The sequence below is a fragment of the Oncorhynchus clarkii genome, chromosome 2, assembly GCF_045791955.1.
Source record: "Oncorhynchus clarkii lewisi isolate Uvic-CL-2024 chromosome 2, UVic_Ocla_1.0, whole genome shotgun sequence".
Classification (NCBI taxonomy): Eukaryota; Metazoa; Chordata; class Actinopteri; order Salmoniformes; family Salmonidae; genus Oncorhynchus; species Oncorhynchus clarkii.
In genome coordinates this window covers 85111288-85133764 of record NC_092148.1, presented here as the reverse complement: position 1 = coordinate 85133764, position 22477 = coordinate 85111288, and the positions used below count along the sequence as shown (strand labels likewise).

Here is a 22477-nt window from a genome sequence, read left to right as displayed (position 1 = left end):
ATATACCACTTGGGTCCTGTTTCAGTAATAATGATATCAGACCTTCTTGTTGCGTGTCCAATAATCTACCATTTATATAGGAGTGGTTAAAACATTCTAATAACGGTCCTCTGGGAAAATCCCCCCAAAATTGGTATACTTCCACTGGTATGCCATCCAGCCCTGGAGTTTTCCCAGCCTTAAAGGCTTTAATTGCATCAAGAAGTTCCTCCTCTGTAATTTGGCCTTGACCTGAGTCTGTCTGTACAGATATTAATTTTACATTATTATTAGGAAAAAACATCAATACAATTAGTTTCAGTTAGTGGAGATGGAGGAGACTGAAATGAAAACATATTCTTAAAGTACTTTACTTCCTCTTTCACAACATAATTAGGTGAATCATGCGTGACTCCATCATTTGTAACAAGTTTCAATAAAAAAATTTGGTAGCATTTCTATATTGAAGATTGAAAAATAATTTGGTGAATTTCCCCCATATTCCATCCAGTTCGCTTTATTATTATAATATATTACACTGGATCTTTCTTGAATAAGTTCCTCCATTTCTTTTTGTTTTTCCTCTTAACTTATTCTGTGCCTTTAGGGTACAGTTTTTATTGCTATCTACTGTACTGTTAGTCCTTCAATTTCCTTTGTTAATATGGACTCTTTTGATCTAAATTGCTATTGTTTTATAGATGAGTACTGAATTGCATGGCCTCTAAATTGCATGGCCTCTTAATCCAAGATGGCGTAGCAGTCAGACGTCTTTGTCCTTCATCTTGTCATGTTCCATGTATATATCTTTTTATATATTTTTCTTATTTTATTTACCTCGGAACCGGAATCCCCCAACAGAAGCTAGCCAGCTCACTAGCTACTAGCTAGTAGTCAGCTAACCACTGATAGCGGTCATCAGATAACGTTTAGCTCGGAAAGCTCTCGCCAGTTTGTACAACACGACTCAAACCAGAGCATACTGGACCTATTTTCTCTCCATATCCCCGGATTCCTACCGCAAGCTCTGAATCTTTTCACCGGATCATCGCAGCTAGCTAGCTGCAACCCGAGTGACTACTCCTGGCTAACCTCTGTCCCGAAGCAAGCACCAATTAGCCTGGAGCTAGCCCATGCTAGGCCCATTCTCCCAGCTAGCTGAAGAGGCCCATCAGCCACTCCTGGACTACAATGCCCGGACCCCTTCTACTGCCGGTACGGGGCACGGAACCCAGCCGATCCTTCACGACTGGACTACCAACGTAACCTGCTCGAGGGGGTACTCAACTGGCCTCTACCCCGCGAAGTCCTCTGAATGCCCATCTGCTAGCCTGCTAGCCACGGCCCGCTAGCTGCTAGCCGCGGCACGCTAGCTGTCTAGAGCATATTGGACTGTTAGCTGAATAGATCCATCGGCCAATTTCTTGGGCCACTATACCTATTTTTCCAATTGGACTTGGACCCCTCTGCTACTCTGAACCCTACTAATCCATCAAGACTGGTCTATAGACGTCACCAAACGCGGAGGCTAAAACAGACTTTCCTCCGTCGCGACGTCCTTCTAAGGCCATTCTGCTAGCTTGCTAGCCTCAGCCTGCTAGCTGTCTGAATCGCTGTGTCTCCAGCCAACCCAACCACTCACTGGACTCCTATGATCACCTGGCTACGCATGCCTCTCCCTAATATCAATATGCCTTGTCCATTACTGTCCTGGTTAGTGATTATTGTCTTATTTCACTGTAGAGCCTCTAGCCCTGCTCAATATGCCTTAACCAACCATTTAGTTCCACCTCCCACATATGTGGTGACATCACCTTGTTTAAACGCTTCTAAAGACAATATCTCTCTCATCATTACTCAATGCCTAGGTTAACCTCCAATGTACGCACATGCTACCATACCTTTGTCTGTACATTATGCCTTGAACCTATACTATCGCGCCCAGAAAGCTGCTCCTTTTACTCTCTGTTCTGAACGTACTAGACGACCAGTTCTGTTAGCCTTTAGCCGTACCCTTATCCTACTTCCTACTTCCTCTGTTCCTCTGGGGATGTAGAGGTTAATCCAGGCCCTGCAGTGCCTAGCTCCACTCCTACTCCCCAGGTACTCTCATTTGCTGACTTTTGTAACCGTAAAAGCCTTGGTTTCATGCATGTTAACATTAGAAGCCTCCTCCCTAAGTTTGTTTTATTCACTGCTTTAGCAGGTTGTGCCAACCCGGATGTCCTAGCCGTGTCTGAATCCTGGCTTAGGAAGACCACCAAAAACCCTGACATTTCCATCCCTAACTACAAAATCTTTCCGACAAGATAGAACTGCCAAAGGGGGCGGTGTTGCAATCTACTGAAGAGATAGCCTGCAGAATACTGTCTTACTATCCAGGCCTGTACCCAAACAATTTGAGCTTCTACTTTTAAAAATCCACCTTTCCAGAAACAAGTCTCTCATTGCTACCGCTTGCTATAGACCACTGTCAAGGGAAAAACTGCAAGACTATGTTATAATGCTTTTATTGCATCAAATGGTTGTTTTATTCGACAGAACAGAGTATTCTGTTAACTATTGTGTGTGTGTGTTCTACTGAGGATGGGCCTCTGGGAGATAACACTGACAGAGGAAATTTACAATGTCTTTGGGTGATAAAACCTAAAGAGCATTCCAGAGCATGAGTTAATGTTTCTGCTCTATACCGTACCAGGGAGAGATGGTTCCCGTTTGGAGTCTTAACCTTGTGACACATTCTATGTATCAGTTGTTCGTCATGTAGGTTGAAAGGGGTGTATCTTGGCTATAAAATACTTTTGTCTCGCCACTCTCAACGGATCATTAGAAATGGTAAATAGTTGACAAGTCATTGCTATTGCAAAGCTCTCATCATTACATATTTAGTTTAAGTATAACTCTGACTTGTGTGATAAGTTTGTCTCCCCTCATTTGATAGTAAATAAATGAACCACCACACCATCCCCTGCCCCCAGCTGTGCCCTGGACACCATATGTGAATTGATTGCCCCCCATATATCTTCAGAGCTCGTGCTGCTAGGTGACCTAAACTTGGACATGTTTAACCATTCTACAATCTAAGTTTGATACCCTCAATCTCGCACAAATTATCAATGAACCCACCAGGTACAACCCCAAATCCGTAAACACGGGCACCCTCATAGATATCATCCCAACCAACTTGCCCTCTAAATACACCTCTGCTGTTTTCAACCAAGATCTCAGCGATCACTGCCTCCTTGCCTGCATCCGTAATGGGTCTGCGGTCAATCGACCTGGCCCGGGTATCCTGGAAGGATATTGACCTCATCCCGTCAGCAGAGGATGCCTGGTTATTCTTTAAAAGTGCCTTCCTCACCATCTTAAATAAGCATGTCCCTTTCAAGAAATGTAGAACCAGGAACAGATATAGGCCTTGGTTCACTCCAGACCTGACTGCCCTTGACCAGCACAAAACAATCCTGTGGCGTTCTGCATTAGCATTGAATAGCCCCCGTGATATGCAACTTTTCAGGGCAGTTAGGAAAGCTAAGGCTAGCTTTTTCAAGCAGAAATTCTCATCCTGTAGCACAAACTCAAAAAAGTTCTGGGACACTGTAATGTCCATGGAGAATAAGAGCACCTCCTCCCCGCTGCCCACTGCACTGAGGCTAGGAAACACTGTCACCATCGGTAAATCCACAATAATTGAGAATTTCAATAAGCATTTTTCTAAGACTGGCCATGCTTTCCACATGGCAACCCCTACCCTGATCAACAGCCCTGCACCCCCCACAGCAACTCGCCCAAGCCTCCCCATTTCTCCTTCACCCAAATCCAGATAGCTGATGTTCTGAAAGAGCTGCAAAATCTGGACACCTACAAATCAGCTGGGCTCGACAATCTGGACCACCTCTTTCTAAAATTATCTACCGAAATTGTTGCAACCCCTATTACTAGCCTGTTCAACCTCTCTTTCGTATCGTCTGAGAGCCCCAAAGACTGGAAAGCTGCCACGGTCATCCCCCTCTTCAAAGGGGAGACACTCTATACCCAAACTGTTACAGACCTATATCTTACCCTGCCTTTCTAAGGTCTTTGAAAGCCAAGTTAACAAATAGATTACTGACCATTTCAAATCCCACCGTGCCTTCTCCGCTATGCAATCTGGTTTCAGAGCTGGTCATGGGTGCACCTCAGCCACGCTCAAGGTCCTAAACGATATCATAACCGCCATCGATAAGAGACATTACTGTGCAGCCGTATTCATCGACCTGGCCAAGGCTTTTGACTCTGTCAATCACCACATTCTTATCAGCAGACTCAACAGCCTTGGTTTCTCAAATTATTGCCTCGCCTGGTTCACCAACTACTTATCTGATAGAGTTCAGTGTGTCAAATCAGAGGGCCTGTTGTCCGGACCTCTGGCAGTCTCTATGGGATGCCACAGGGTTCAATTCTCGTGCCGACTCTTCTCTGTATACATCAATGATGTCGCTCTTGCTGCTGGTGATTCTCTGATCCACCTCTACGCAGATGACACCATTCTCTATACCTCTGGCCCTTCTTTGGACACTGTGTTAACTAACCTCCAGATGAGCTTCAATGCCATACAACTGTCCTTCCGTGGCCTCCAACTGCTCTTAAGTAAAACTAAATGCATGCTCTTCAACCGATCGCTGCCCGCACCTGCCAGCCCGTCCAGCATCACTACTCTGGACGGTTCTGACTTAGAATATGTGGACAACTACATATACCTAGGTGTCTCTCCTTCCATACTCACATTAAGCATCTCCAATCCCAAATTAAATCTAGAATCGGCTTCCTATTTCGCAACAAAGCATCCTTCACTCATGCTAAAAACATACCCTAGTAAAACTGACCATCCTACCGATCCTCGACTTTGGCGATGTCATTTACAAAATAGCCTCCAACACTCTACTCAACAAACTGGATGCAGTCTATCACAGTGCCATCCGTTTTGTCACCAACGCCCCATATACTACCCACCACTGCGACCTGTACGCTCTCGTTGGCTGGCTCTCGCTTCATACTCTCCCCCGCCAAACCAACCAAGGTAAGTTATTGTTTCATGGTATGCTACTGTTATAAGGTATGCTACTGTTATAAGGTAAGTTATTGTTTCAAGGTATGCTACTGTGTCAAGGTATGCTACTGTGTCAAGGTATGCTACGGTTTCAAGGTATGCTACTGTGTCAAGGTATGCTACGGTTTCAAGGTATGCTACTGTGTCAAGGTATGCTACTGTTTCATGGTATGCAGATATCCAGAGGGTATTAATAATAATTTGTATAATAACTTTATCTACAAGTCTCTGCTAGGTAAAGCCTCGCCTTATCTCAGCTCACTGGTCACCATAGCAGCACCCACTCGTAGCATGCGCTCCAGCAGGTATATCTCACTGGTCACCCCCAAAGCCAATTCTTCCTTTGGTCGCCTTTCCTTTCAGTTCTATGCTGCCAATGACTGGAGCGAACTGCAAAAATCTCTGAAGCTGGAGACTCATATCTCCCTCACTAGCTTTAAGCAGCAGCTGTCAGAGCTGCTCACAGATCACTGCACCTGTACATAGCCCATCTGTAAATAGCCTATCCAACTACCTCATCCCCATACTGTATTTATTTATTTATCTTGCTCTTTTGCACCCCAGTATCTCTACTTCCCAGTATCTCTACATTCCTCTTCTGCACATCTACCATTACAGTGTTTATTGCCATATTTTAATTACTTTGCCACATGGCCTATTTATTGCCTTACCTCCCTTACCCTACCTCATTTGCACACACTGTATATATACTTTTTCTACTGTATGTTTGTTTATTCAATGTGTAACTCTGTGTTGTTGTATGTGTCAAACTGCTTTGCTTTATCTTGGCCAGGTCGCAGTTGTAAATTAGAACTTGTTCTCAACTAGCCTACCTGGTTAAATAAAGGTGAAATAAATAAATAAAAGGCACATTTAAAAGTGTCCCACACAATAAGGGGATCTGTTGTACCTATGATATGTCTGAAAAAGTCAGTTATAAATTCTTCTGTCCTAGTTCTAAACAATTTATCATCTAGAGGCTTTGATTAAATTTCCAATATCCTCGCCCATGTGGAAATTCTGTAAGAGTAATATATATGCCAATTATGTGATAATCCGACTGCATTATGTCCCCTAACAACAATTTTTTAACTTTTGGTGCCAAAGAGAATGACATAAGAAAGTAATCAAGACGACTAGCTTGATTAAGCCTCCGCCATGTATATCTCACTAGGTCAGGGTATTTAAGCCTCCATATATCCACTAATTCTAATATATCCATGACGTTGATGAATTCCAAAAGTGCCTGAGGATGATAGTTTGTAGTGTGATTTTCTTTACGGTCCATAGCTTGGATCATCATTGTTTGGACCGTATAGGTTAATAAGCCATATCTGTTTATTGTCCAATATCATATTTAAAATAATCCATCTACCTTGATGATCTGTTTGGACAATTTGCACATTTGGATCAAAATGACTGTTAATTAATACCATCATCCCTTTTGAATTTCTTCAACCATGGGAGAAATATATTTTGCCCACACCAGTCCTTTTTCCACAAAACTTCACTTAAGATTGTTGAATAAGTTTCCTGTAAACAATAGCTATTATATTCCTTCTCTTTTAGCCAGGTAAATACTGATCGTCTTTTCAATCTTGAGTTCAATCTTGGTTTCATCAGACCAGAGAATCTTGTTTCTCATGGTCTGAGAGTCTTTAGGTGCCTTTTGGCAAACTTCAAGCGGGCTGTCATGTGCCTTTTACTGAGGAGTGGCTTCCGTCTGGCCACTCTACCATAAAGGCCTGATTGGTGTGTCGCTGCAGAGATGGTTGTCCTTCTGGAAGGTTGTCCCATCTCCACTGAGGAACTCTAGAGCTCTGTCAGAGTGACCATCCAAACTTCTTCCATTTAAGAATGATGGAGGCCACTGTGTTTTGGGGATCTTCAATGCTGCAGACATTTTTTGGTACGCTTCCCCAGATCTGTGCCTCGACACAATCCTATCTCGGAGCTCTTCGACCTCATGACTTGGTTTTTGCTCTGACATGCAGTGTCGCAGAAAATTACATAGTTAGTCATACTATCCCGTGTTTTACTGTTTAAAGAATCGTCTCTTGTTATATGCTAGAGTTTTTTTCTAACTTTATACCAACTTGCCTTTCTGGGACTTAGTCATAAGACTGGGCGTAGCTGTAGACCATAGAGTGAAATACTTACCTACAAGCCCTTAACCTCTAGCGATGAGCAAGCCCGTATCCGGGGGCGTATAGCTACGGTCGGTTTGGGTGAGACCGCAAGTGTAGACCATAGAGTGAAATACTTACCTACAAGCCCTTAACCAACAATGCTTTAAGAAGTTTTAAGAAAAATATGTGTTAAGTAAAACAATAGATAAGTAAAAAATGTGCTGCCCTGAATGAGGGACACCTGTCTCTAGTCTATTTTCCCATTACCTTATGAGTTATCAAGAGTTGTAATTCTAATTTGATTTGTTATTCTAATTTGATTTGTTATTCTAATTTGATTTGTTATTCTAATTTGATTTATTATTCTAATTTGATGTGTTATTCTAATTTGATTTGTTATTCTAATTTGGTCATTTTTTATTTAACAGGCAGCATTGTAGTTTTTAGTTACTAGTCCCTTGGGGCTTTTGGTAAATATGCAAATGTATTTCTTCACATGTCTGCCTATGAAAGAAGGAAACCTTTTCCCCACCTCTAGTTTAATATGAATTAATTGTGTATTGCTGTTGTTGTGTTGTCTGTTTCTTTTTGTCTTGTTTTGATACAAATCTCACCAGGTTGGGTCTGCTATACGGTTGGGATTCCTCCCTAAGGGATAACTCTGCGGGGAGGTTGTCAGTATGATAAGGGAGTATAAGCAAATTTTTTTTGGTTTCAACAAGTGTGTTGTTATGCTATTTGACATTTGTTTTAGGAATGTTGTATTAAGAAAATTGGGAAGGTAATAATTTGTTATATGATAAATATGTTTCTGAATGAAAAATGCCTTAAACTGTTGTTTTGGTCTGTCCTTTTTTGAGGTTATGGCTAAGGTGACCACAGATGGTGTCTAGATGCATGGAAGGTATAAATTGATAGTCAAGAACAGTGTGAGCCTCAACCCCCCTAACCGGCTGAAGAAACGGTGTTCACTATGACCTTTTCCTTCACTACTCCTACCGTGAGACCTGAGTCTTAGCCAGCAACCTGTACACAGCATCCAGTCGAAGCTATCAACTGCCTTTTCTCTCATGTTTTTCTCTCGGGAGTGTGACATCAACTTCTTTCATGCTGTTGGGGGACTGTAAAGGAAAATGGCGACTCAGGTGAGAGGCATTATAAAGGGCCATCCACTTTGAACATGTGCCATTTGAAGGATAAACTGAAACACTATCTGAAGAAGAACATGAAGACACGCAAGAAGGATGAGTGCCAGGAGGGGGTGGGGTCAACCTTGCCCGTAATTGTTTGTTTGGGGGTATCAGGTCATTTAGACTGCATTGAGATACCGATCTGTCATTAACATGCCACTCACGACAGTGTAAGACAGGGATAAACAGGGGCCATAATGAGAAAAGTTAATACTGGTAATAAGTAGTACAAACTGTCTATATATGGTTCCCTGTTTGTAAATATGCATTCTACCTGTGTTGGTGTGTGCTAAGTTGAGGGTCTTGAATTTGAGTGATAAACTCAATGTGGAGCATTGAAGACTGTCATTCTAAATTTGGGTTGTATAACATTGATAGTAGGGAAGTTGTTTTACAGAAGTTATCAGAATTCCAATGTTAAAGCACATCAATACATATGAATTTCTGGATGATACAGTACAATTGACTTGAGCATGTTTTAGTATGTTTATAACTGTGTAAGTGGACTAGCAGTAGTGAATAATGTGTTATGAGTTAGATAGAATGATTAATTGTGCAAAATATATTTGTAACCAGAGGCTAAGTACATACAGGGACAGAATGTTTGCATAAGAGTGTGTCAAATGATAGATGACCATTGCTGTACATTCAGGGTGAGGGTAACTTTACTAATGTAGTGGAACATCTGAAAAGCTTGCGGTGATTTCGCAAAAGAACACCAACCAGACAACGATTGGAATCCGTTTGGATAGGTTCAGTCATTATTTGGTATGGGAGCTACAATATTTCATTGGTTGATTTATGGCTTAGTTATTTTTTGTATTATTAAAACTTGTGTAAAGAAATTGTGCAGCAAAGACATTGAGGCTATTCTTGCCATGTCATTACTGACCCCTGAAGGCGCCTCAGAACCCTATTTATCTAATTGATTTCCTATGTCTGATTACATGTCTGATGAAGATGATGATAATCCATAACACCAAGGTAAAAAACATTGAGTTAATGGTGCAACATGTCCATAGGACATGCTCACGGCGAGGGTTATGTGAATAATGCTCCCACGGTAGAGTTAAGGGCCTACCGTCATGGTGACCCTGTGGCAATATGGACAGACTCAACAAAGCAATTGCCTTTTGTGTGGTGATATAGTATGTATTGATGTTAAATTCATATGTTCCTTTCTCCCTTCTGAGAATGAATTGCACTATGTGAAGGATTGAAACTCAATGACAACAGAGGTCATTTACAATTGTAATATACTATGTGTAAGAAAGTGTGTCCTGTTCCATCTTTTTCCTCATGTTAATGCTTGTTTAACCTCTTTGATCTCTAGGGGCGCTATTTCATTTTTGGATAAAAAACGTTCCCGTTTTAAGCGCGATATTTTGTCACGAAAAGATGCTCGACTATGCATATTCTTAACAGTTTTTGAAAGAAAACACTCTGAAGTTTCAGAATCTGCAAAGATATTGTCTGTAAGTGCCCCAGAACTCATTCTACAGGCGAAACCAAGATGATGCATCAACCAGGAAATGATCAGAATTTCTGAAGCTCTGTTTTCCATTGTCTCCTTATATGGCTGTGATTGCGCAAGGAATGAGCCTACACTTTCTGTCGTTCCCCCAAAGTGTTAGCAGCATTGTGACGTATTTGTAGGCATATCATTGGAAGATTGACCATAAGAGACTACATTTTCCAAGTGTCCGCCTGGTGTCCCTGCGTCGAAATTGGAGCGTAAAGCCAGGTGCAATTATTTTTCCATTTGAGAGCAAGGAGAAACCAGGCTTCCACGAAGGATATATCATTGAAGAGATATGTGGAAAAACACCTTGAGGATTGATTCTAAACCACGTTTGCCATGTTTCAGTCGATATTATGGAGTTAATTTGGAAAAAAGTTCGCGTTTTGAGGGCTGAATTTTCGTTTTTTTTTTTTTTTTTTTTTTTTTTTTTGGTAGCCAAATGTGATGTACAAAACGGAGCTATTTCTAATACACAAAGAATCTTTTTGGAAAAACGGAGCATCTGCTATCTAACTGAGAGTCTCCTCATTGAAAACATCATAAGTTCTTCAAAGGTAAGTTATTTTATTTGAAGGCTTTACTTGTTTTTGTGATAGTTGCCTGCTAAATGCTAACGCTAATGCTAACGCTAATGCTAACGCTAAATGCTACGCTAGCTAGCTACTGTTACACAAATGATTGTTTTCCTATGGTTGAAAAGCATATTTTGAAAATCTGAGATGACAGTGTTGTTAACAAAAGGCTAAGCTTGAGAGCTAGCATATTTATTTCATTTCATTTGCGATTTTCATGAATAGTTAACGTTGCGTTATGGTAATGAGCTTAGGTCTATAAATAGAATCCCGGATCCGGGTTTGGTCGTCGCAACAGGTTAATAGTGACACCCCATCCCGTGAACGGGACCGTTGTAATCATCTGACGCTTTCAAAATATGGGGCACTTCCGAATTGGATTTTTGTCAGGCTTTCGCCTGCAACATCAGTTCTGTTATACTCACAGACAATATCTTTACAGTTTTGGAAACATTAGAGTGTTTTCTATCCACAGCTGTCAATTATATGCATATTCTAGCATCTTGTTCTGACAAAATATCCCGTTTAAAACGGGAACGTATTTTTTCCAAAAATGAAAAAACTGCCCCTAGAGTCGCAACAGCTTAATGAAAATACTTGTGTCATTTTCTATTAGGTTGAGACTTAGCCTCAAAAGGGAGGAAATGTTGTGGGAAATTACATCATTTGTCATGCTATCCTGTGTTTTACTGTATAAAGAAATATCTCGTTATATGCTTGTGTCTTTTCTAACCTGATACAAACTTGCCTTTGTATCAGGCAAGATTGGGCATATAGCTAAGGTCCATTTTGGTGTGACCGCAGCACCCAAACAACATCCCGTGGATTTAGTGTCTACAGAAAGTCACATGGATAATATAGTGTTTGCTGTTGTGAATGCAGCTAGACGGTTGAGCCATCTGGCTATCAACCTCGTGCTATCTTAAATCTGCACAGACAACTATTTGCCTTTTACACACTATCTGTTGACTGCCATGTATAAACCTAGAACTGACACCATTTATTGATCTTTCAACTATGCGGTGTTGAGTGGATGATTGATTCTCCATTTTTGCAAATCATATAATAAAAGTGTAGTTTGAAAGAGCCTGCAATCTCTTTTCCTATAGAATTGCTACCACAACTGTCAAGTGTGGGACCTTATATAGACAGGGTGTGTCTTTCCAAATCATGTCCAAGCAATTGAATTTACCACAAAGGGTCTGAATACTTATGTAAATAACGTATTTCTGTTTTCACTTTGTCATTATGGATAATGTAGTGGAAAACGTCAAGGGGTCTGAATACTTATGTAAATAACGTATTTCTGTTTTCACTTTGTCATTATGGATAATGTAGTGGAAAAAGTCAAGGGGTCTGAATACTTATGTAAATAAGGTATTTCTGTTTTCACTTTGTCATTATGGATAATGTAGTGGAAAAAGTCAAGGGGTCTGAATACTTATGTAAATAAGGTATTTCTGTTTTCACTTTGTCATTATGGATAATGTAGTGGAAAACGTCAAGGGGTCTGAATACCTTCCAAAGAAACTGTAGGTGTTGGGTTTAAGGTCACTGCAGTACATAGAGGGCTACTCGTTGGGATACAGGCAACGTGTGATTTCTGTGCTTACACTTAAAATAATGTTTGTGCATGTGTGTTCGCGTATGTGAGTGTGTGCGAGTGTTTGTTTGTTGGAGTATGTGGATACTGTATGTATGACTAAACATTCACTGTTTAAAAGGCTAAAGTTGTCCATTTTGATGATGCCTGTTCATTCAAGGGGCTAAACAACAGCTTCATACTGCAAGTGAGTTTTTTTTTTAAACACCCAAAAATAACTCACCCTGCAATTGCTCAGCTCCTCTGCTCTCACTATGATAGTTCCACACTTCTTCCCTGGAATCCCACTGTTACAACACACAAAAAAAGGGACTGGAATCATTCTTCTATCTATGTTACTGTACATTTGATTATTTATTCATGGCTCGCTGTCCGTCCACATCCATGTCATGCGTGAATCGTCAATAGCTTCCATGAGGCCTAGGCTTAGTGTTTTGTACAGAATGCCAACATACAGAACAAACTTCAAGTCAGAAAACAGACTAATTAAATTACTGTTAGAAGCCAAAGGCTTGGTTCAGACTGGAGAGAGAGAGAGCAATGTTGTTTTTTTGGATAAGGAGAGCTAGGTAATGATGCCGGGATTATGCAAACACATGCATGGAGGAAAATCGATGTAAAATTTAAGTGAGTCTTTGAAATCCGTCTGGTGTCTGAGACTTGAGGGGCTCTCAGAGGCACAGGGAGTGAGAGGCACTCTCTGAAATGAACTGACTGGGTGAGCAGTGAGCACAAAACCTTGGCATTGAGGGGGGGGGGGGGGGGGGCCAGAGAAAGGGGGATGGAGAGAGACTGAGTGTGAGAGGAGGAGAGAAAGTCAGTGAAATAGTGAACGAGAGACTGAGCGTGCTGGAGAGACGAAACAGAGAGAGGGAGAGAGAGCAAGAGAATGAGAGAGCGAGAGAGCAAGAGAATGAGAGAGAGAGAGAGAGAGAGAGAGAGAGAGAGAGAGAGAGAGAGAGAGAGAGAGAGAGAGAGAGAGAGATTGGGAGCGAGAGCACGAGAGAGATAGTGAATGAGAGAGAAAGGGAGCAAGAGCGCGAGAGCGAACAAGAGAGAGATAGTGTGAGAGAGAAAGAACAAGAGAGAGAGGGATAGTGAACGAGAGAGAGAGAGAAAATCCAATTTTGATAAACTCCCATATCTACTGGGTGAAGTTCCACAGTGTGCCATCACAGCAGCAAGATTTGTGGCCTGTTGCCACAAGAAAAGGGCAACCAGTGAAGAACAAACACCATTGTAAATACAACCCATATTTATGCTTATTTATTTTCCCTTGTGTACTTTAACTATTTGTACATTGTTACAACACTGTATATATATATAATATGACATTTGTAATGTCTTTATTGTTTTGAAACTTCTGTATGTGTAATGTTTTCTGTTAATTTTTATTGTTTATTTCACTTTTGTATATTATCTACCTCACTTGCTTTGGCAATGTTAACACGTTTCCCATGCCAATAAAGCCCCTTGAATTGAATTGAATTGAGAGAGAGGAGGAAGACAAGAGGGAGAATATGAAAGAGATGGAAGGGATTAAGTAGAAAAGGAATAACATTGAATAAACTGTGCAGTTCATACAAGTCCTTCAATTAGATTCTTTACACACTTGATGTGGTTCTGATGTGGTTCATTAGGGCAGCAGGTAGCTGAACGGTTAGAGCGTTGGGCCATTAAACGAAATGTTGCCGGTTCAAATACCTGAGTCGACAAGGTGAAAAATCTGTCTGTGCCCTTGAGCAAAGCACTTAACACACATTTGCTCCAGTGTGCTGTATTGCTATGGCTTACCCTATAAAACAACACATTTCAGTACACCTATCTGGTGTATGTGACAATACAACATAAAAATATATATATTATCTATATTTTAGAAAAGGGACGACATGAGAATCGGACTTTGATACCAGCAACATGACCTGATCTATACTCTTCTGTCTCACCTATCTACCATTAAAACGGTTTTGTCGGCACTAGAACCGACAAAGGGAAAAGAAAATCTGGACCATCACAGTACGGTTCTGGTGGGTATCACAGGATAGTGTAAAAGAGGGATACCGGTCATGTGTAACGGTAGAATAAGTTCATGAAAGACGTCTGTCGTGATATCCTGATATCATCTGTCTAAAGACAACAGTGTTTAGTACGTATGGTCATTATATGTACTATCTTATATCTACTACTATATTATCTATCCAATCTAGTGACCACACTTTTGACTCAGCTTTTTCTATGTAAATAAAGGGGCCTCTTTTAGATACAGTGGGCTGACTGCATTCAAAACACACACGCACACACACACACACACACACACACACACACACACACACACACACACACACACACACACACACACACACACACACACACACACACACACACACACACACACACACACACACACACACACACACACACACAGAGAGAAAAAGTGCATCCTGAGATGATTATGTAACTTGATGACAGCAGCTCATTCCTACATCATCATCGTCTTGTGTGTCATTCTTCTGCTGACCCATTCAGCTGCAACAACACATTTTCAAATGTACATAATCTCCCACACACACACACACACAGTTGGGTGAGGGTCACCCCACTCACGGTCCCCCGCCTTATCCTGTTGTGTGAAAGCAGCAGCTGGTAGTAACAACATTGCTGGAATCTCATACATTGGATTAAAAAATGTTTCTGCATTATAAAGTGAAGTTGTCATCTGCTAACGGATTTCTTATGTTCTAAACTCAGTGGGGATGCCTGGTTTTGTGCTCAATACAAACATGAACTGAGTTTCATTAAATAGGCATGAACAAGGTTCTTGTATTGCTCAACAATAATTTGCGGTAACCTTGCTTAGCCAACAGCCAAGAGTTCTGAAGGTGGTAATGTAGGAGGATTAATGCATTGAATTTCAATCTTTTTCCTAAATTGACTGAGATTGGCCCCACCGTAGAATATACATAAATGGAATACCAACTATGCAACAAAAAAAAATACAGCCCTTTAAACCATCTAATTTATGTTGCCTCTTGGGCCTGGCTTTTAATAATGAGGACAAAACAGGACAAAATAGGACAAAATAGCGACGATAGGGAACAGGGATGTGTGTGTTTGTGTGTGTGTGTGAGAGAGAAAGAATGGTACATTACTTACATGAGAGGTTTCTCCATGCGGCTTCCCATGGAGCCTACCACCTCCCCCAGGGTACAGAACGCCTGGCCCAGGAAGTCCTACACACACAGTGAGAGAGAGAGAGAGAGAGAGAGAGAGAGAGAGAGAGAGAGAGAGAGAAATGCCTCAAAAGACGGCTGGGGAAAAACTGTAATTTGCTGTAATTTACAGTATTTTCTGTAGGATGTTCAGCATGAATGTGAGAGCACCAAAGCCAAGCAAGCAGACCAGGGCGATTATATGAAAAAGTGACACTGATTATAGCTATGCTTTTCAATCTGTCTTTTCCTCCATCTAACACCTAAACACTCAGGAGCCTGGCTTAGCCACTACCATGACAACAGCAGGACATTAATGTTTGGACCAATGTTTTTGTCAAGCTTCCCATACATACTATATATGATGAATAATGACATCCATACATGATGAGGACCTTGAGATCAGACTACAAGGCATGATGAACATAAGAATAAATACAGGTAACACATACAGGTAACACATACAGGTAACACATACAGGTAACACATACAGGTAACACATATAGGTAACATATAGGTAACATATAGGTAACACATACAGGTAACATATAGGTAACACATACAGGTAACACATACAGGTAACATATAGGTAACATATAGGTAACACATACAGGTAACACATATAGGTAACATATAGGTAACACATACAGGTAACATATAGGTAACATATAGGTAACACATACAGGTAACACATATAGGTAACATATAGGTAACACATACAGGTAACATATAGGTAACACATACAGGTAACACATACAGGTAACATATAGGTAACACATACAGGTAACATATACAGGTAACATATAGGTAACATATAGGTAACATACAGGTAACATATACAGGTAACATATACAGGTATTGTAACATATAGGTAACACATACAGGTAACATACAGGTAACACATACAGGTATTGTAAAATACAGGTAACACATACAGGTATTGTAACATATAGGTAACACATACAGGTAACACATACAGGTATTGTAAAATACAGGTAACACATACAGGTATTGTAACATATAGGTAACACATACATGTATTGTAAAATACAGGTAACACATACAGGTATTGTAACATATAGGTAACACATACAGGTATTGTAACATATAGGTAACACATACATGTATTGTAAAATACAGGTAACACATACAGGTATTGTAACATACAGGTAACACATACAGGTATTGTAACATATAGGTAACACATACAGGTAACATACAGGTAACACATACAGGTATTGTAAAATACAGGTAACACATACAGGTATTGTAACATATAGGTAACACATATATGTATTGTAAAATACAGGTAACACATACAGGTATTGTAACATATAGGTAACACATACAGGTAACATACAGGTAACACATACAGGTATTGTAAAATACAGGTAACACATACAGGTATTGTAACATATAGGTAACACATACAGGTAACACATACAGGTATTGTAACATACAGGTAACACATACAGGTATTGTAACATATAGGTAACACATACAGGTAACATACAGGTAACACATACATGTAACATATAGGTAACACATACAGGTATTGTAAAATACAGGTAACACATACAGGTATTGTAACATATAGGTAACACATACAGGTAACATACAGGTAACACATACAGGTATTGTAAAATACAGGTAACACATACAGGTATTGTAACATATAGGTAACACATACAGGTATTGTAACATACAGGTAACACATACAGGTAACACATACAGGTATTGTAACATATAGGTAACACATACAGGTAACATACAGGTAACACATACAGGTATTGTAACATACAGGTAACACATAGGTAACACACACAGGTAACATATAGGTAACATATACAGGTAACATATGGGTAACACATACAGGTAACATGTAGGTAACATATAGGTAACACATACAGGTATTGTAACATATAGGTAACATATAGGTAACACATACAGGTATTGTAACATATAGGTAACACATACAGGTAACATACAGGTAACACATACAGGTATTGTAACATGCAGGTAACATACAGGTAACACATACAGGCAACATATAGGTAACATATACAGGTGTCATGACGTTGCCCTCTTTGGGTACAGCAAGCCCCATCCCCCTCTTCCTGCCTCCCCCTGCCTCCTTCAACCAGACTGCTGTGATCAGAGAGAGGTCGTAAATTCCTGAGGAGAAGACCCTGCCTCATGGCCACACAGTATAAGAGACAGAGTGAATATTCATAGAGAACAAAGGAATTTCTTCCACCTCACAGAACTTGAGGTCCGAACAACGTTTACGTTCCGGAGAAGGTATAAAATATCGGTGAAGAATCCAGCTACAAACTGGTCCGTTTGTTACAACTTGGGGAAGCTCATGGGAGACGGTGTGGCCACATTACCATAACGCTGTTTATATAATAGCCTCAGATATGAGGTTTACATCTAATTATTGTATAAGATGAATGAGTGAGTATGATACTGTTTGTAAAATTGTGTAATGTGATTTTGGACTGTTTAATGAAGGAAACTCCAATTCCCTTTTGAGTTGAACTAAGTCAGAGGGCCGACCCTGAGCCCAGTTAGGGTTAGGCATCCTGGGACAGCCCCTTTTCTGCAATTCCGAATAAAACCTTTGAGAAATTCTCAACTAGACCATGTTTTCCTCCATTACGAGGGGACAAAGGCTGTAGACCATTGCTGAATCTTTTAACCACGTGGTTAAACTCTTAGACTATCGATACCGACAGAATAAGAACAAGTCTTTGATATGAATTACTAGTCTGCAGCTAGGAATTCAGTATCATTGAATGCGAAGAACGACAACCGCCGAAACATCCATTCTATAACGAATCAATGAATGTCACTCTGAACAATCCACTCTAACCAAGAGAGAGAGAGAGAGAGAGAGAGAGAGAGAGAGAGAGAGAGAGAGAGAGAGAGAGAGGGAGAAAGATGGACAATTCTACAAAAGAAACAAACTTTTCACCAGCGATCAAGACGACACACTGAGCGTAAATATATATATTGATTGCAATTGTTCCCGAATGAGTGACCCATGTGTGAGTCATGTGTAAAGGATTAGCATTTCATTTGTTATAATTATTAACTCTGTCGTGACTTCTTAGTCAACCCCCACTTCCCTTTTGTCTAACAAGCCGTGATGCCGGTTTAGCCCACTAGGGCACATTCTCCTATAATTTCTTGTAACCACATTGACTTTGTTTGTTTGTTTATGCATTTCTGTGAATTACTTAGTTAGTAAATCAATTATTTAAGACAATTGATGTATGGATGACTCATAGTGAAGACTGGGTTTGTGCAGATAACCAACAATTTACGAAGTTTGGAATGAGACTAACGTGAGGTAAAGTAAATAATTCATTAATCAGAAGACTATTGATCAGATAAAATATCTGAAAAGTTATTTTAGGAAATGATAACTATGTAATCTGAATATTTTTCCTTGGTGCCCCGACTTCCTAGTTAATTACAGTTACATGATTAATCAGTTTAATCGCGTAATACTAATTACAGAGAATCTTTGATAAAAACTAAAAGTCTTCAGTTAATGACAGTAAAGACACGACACAGGTAACATATAGGTAACACATACAGGTATTTTAACATATAGGTAACACATACAGGTATTTTAACATACAGGTAACACATACAGGTAACACATAGGTAACACATACAGGTATTGTAACATACAGGTAACACATACAGGTATTGTAACATATAGGTAACACATACAGGTATTTTAACATACAGGTAACACATACAGGTATTTTAACATACAGGTAACACATAGGTAACACATACAGGTATTGTAACATACAGGTAACACATACAGGTATTGTAACATATAGGTAACACATACAGGTATTTTAACATACAGGTAACACATACAGGTATTTTAACATACAGGTAACACATAGGTAACACATACAGGTATTTTAACATACAGGTAACACATAGGTAACACATACAGGTATTTTAACATACAGGTAACACATACAGGTAACACATAGGTAACACATACAGGTATTTTAACATACAGGTAACACATAGGTAACACATACAGGTAACACATACAGGTAACATATACAGGAATTGTAACATACAGGTAACATATAGATAACACATACAGGTATTTTAACATACAGGTAACACATACAGGTAACACATACAGGTAACACATAGGTAACACATACAGGTAACATATACAGGTATTGTAACATACAGGTAACATATAGGTAACACATACAAGTAACACATAGGTAACACATACAGGTAACATATACAGGTATTGTGACATACAGGTAACATATAGGTAACACATACAGGTAACACATACAGGTATTTTAACATACAGGTAACACATACAGGTAACACATAGGTAACACATACAGGTAACATATACAGGTATTGTAACATACAGGTAACATATAGGTAACACATACAAGTAACACATAGGTAACACATACAGGTAACATATACAGGTATTGTAACATACAGGTAACATATAGGTAACCTGACATGATGACTCCTTGCTGTCCCCAGTCCACCTGACTGTGCTGCTGCTCCAGTTTCAACTATTCTGCCTTATTATTATTCGACCATGCTGGTCATTTATGAACATTTGAACATCTTGACCATGTTTTGTTATAATCTCCACCCGGCACAGCCAGAAGAGGACTGGCCACCCCACATAGCCTGGTTCCTCTCTAGGTTTCTTCCTAGGTTTTGGCCTTTCTAGGGAGTTTTTCCTAGCCACCGTGCTTCTACACCTGCATTGCTTGCTGTTTGGGGTTTTAGGCTGGGTTTCTGTACAGCACTTTGAGATATCAGCTGATGTACGAAGGGCTATATAAATACATTTGATTTGATTTGATTTGAACACATACAGGTAACACATACAGGTAACACATAGGTAACACATACAGGCAACATATAGATAACACATACAGGTATTGTAACATACAGGTAACACATAGGTAACACATAAAGGTAACATACATATGCACATACATACATATTTTAACATATAGGTAACACATTTTATTTTATTTCACCTTTATTTAACCAGGTAGGCTAGTTGAGAACAAGTTCTCATTTGCAACTGCGACCTGGCCAAGATAAAGCATAGCAATTTGACACATACAACAACACAGAGTTACACATGGAATAAACAAAACATAGTTAATAATACAGTAGAACAAAAGAAAACAAAAAGTGAGTGCAAATGAGGTAAGATAAGGGAGTTAAGGCAATAAATAGGCCATGGTGGCGAAGTAATTACAATATAGCAATTAAACACTGGAATGGAGATGTGCAGAAGATGAATGTGCAAGTAGAGATACTGGGGTGCAAAGGAGCAAGATAAATAAATAAATACTGTATGGGGATGAGGTAGTTGGATGGGCTATTTACAGATGGGCTATGTACAGGTGCAGTGATCTGTGAGCTGCTCTGACAGCTGGTGCTTAAAGCTAGTGAGGGAGATATCAGTCTCCAGCTTCAGAGATTTTTGCAGTTCGTTCCAGTCATTGGCAGTAGAGAACTGGAAGGAAAGGCGAACAAAGGGGAATTTGTCACCCCACCAGTGAGATATACCTGCTGGAGCGCGTGCCACGAGTGGGTGCTGCTATGGTGACCAGTGAGATATACCTGCTGGAACGCGTGCTACGAGTGGGTGCTGCTATGGTGACCAGTGAGCTGAGATAAGGCGGGGCTTTACCTAGCAGAGACTTGTAGATGACCTGTAGTCAGTGGGTTCGGCGACGAGTATGAAGCGAGGGCCAGCCAACGAGAGCGTACAGGTCGCAATGGTGGGAAGTGTATGGGGCTTTGGTGACAAAATGGATGGCACTGTGATATACTGCATCCAGTTTGTTGAGTAGAGTGTTGGAGGCATTTTTATAGATGACATTTATAGATGACAGTATAGATGACATTTATAGATGACAGTTTTACGAGGGTATGTTTGGCAGCATGAGTGAAGGATGCTTTGTTGCGATAAAGGAAGCCAATTCTAGATTTAATTTTGGATTGGAGATGCTTAATGTGAGTCTGGAAAGAGAGTTTACAGTCTAACCAGACACCTAGGTATTTGTAGTTGTCCACGTATTCTAAGTCAGAGCCGTCCAGAGTAGTGATGCTGGACGGCGTGCAGTGATCGGTTGAATAGCATGCATTTAGTTTCCCCTGCGTTTAAGAGCAGTTGGAGGCCACGGAAGGAGAGTTGTATGGCATTGAAGCTCATCTGGAGGTTAGTTAACACAGTGTCCAAAGAGGTAACATAGGTAACACATACAGGTAACATACAGGTAACATATATAGTTGTCAGAAGTTTACATACACCTTAGCCAAATATATTTAAACTCAGTTTATCACAATTCCTGACAAATAATTCTAGTAAAATTTCCCCGTCTTTGGTCAGTTAGGATCACCACTTTATTTTAAGAATGTGAAATGTCAGAATAATACTAGAGAGAACGATTTATTTCAGCTTTTATTTCTTTCATCACATTCCCAGTGTGTCAGAAGTTTACATTCACTCAATTAGTATTTGGTAGCGTTGCCTTTAAATTGTTTAACTTGGGTCAAATGTTTCGGGTAGCCTTCCATAAGCTTCCCACAATAAGTTGGGTGACTTTTGGCCCATTCCTCCTGACAGAGCTTGTGTAACTGAGTCAGGTTTGTAGGCCTCCTTGCTCGCACACGCTTTTTCAGTTCTGGACACAAATTGTGGTCAGGGCTTTGTGATGGCCACTTTGCTACAACTTTGGAAGGATGATCGGGGTCATTGTCCATTTGGAAGACCCATTTGCAACAAGGCTTTAACTTCCTGACTGATGTCTGATATGTTGCTTCAATATATCCACATCATTTTCCTACCTCATGATTCTTTATATATCTATTTTGTGAAGTGCACCAGTCCCTCCTGCAGCAAAGCACCCCCACAACATGATGCTGCTACCCCCGTGCCTCACGGTTGCGATGGTAATTCTTCTGCTTGCGAGCCTCCCCCTTTTTCCTCTAAACATAACGATGGTGATTATGGCCAAACAGTTCTATGTTTGTTTCATCAGACCAGAGGTCATTTCTCCAAAAAGTACAATCTTTGTCCCCATGTGTAGTTGCAAACAGTAGTCTGGCTTTTTTATGGTGGTTTTTGAGCAGTGGCTTCT

At 40.2% G+C, this 22477-nt stretch overlaps 1 protein-coding gene across 2 annotated transcripts in view; it reads right to left on the bottom strand.

Moving 5' to 3' along the window:
* LOC139375207 (copine-8-like) overlaps window positions 1–22477 on the bottom strand; it is an 80676-nt gene that overhangs the window by 25476 nt on the left and 32723 nt on the right. For both annotated transcript variants that reach the window (XM_071116794.1, XM_071116803.1), the window contains 2 exons: window positions 15238–15314; window positions 12308–12371 (listed from right to left, as the gene is read on the bottom strand). In XM_071116794.1, coding sequence (XP_070972895.1) covers window positions 12308–12371; window positions 15238–15314 — 141 coding nt within the window. The remainder of the gene's footprint in view (window positions 1–12307; window positions 12372–15237; window positions 15315–22477) is intronic.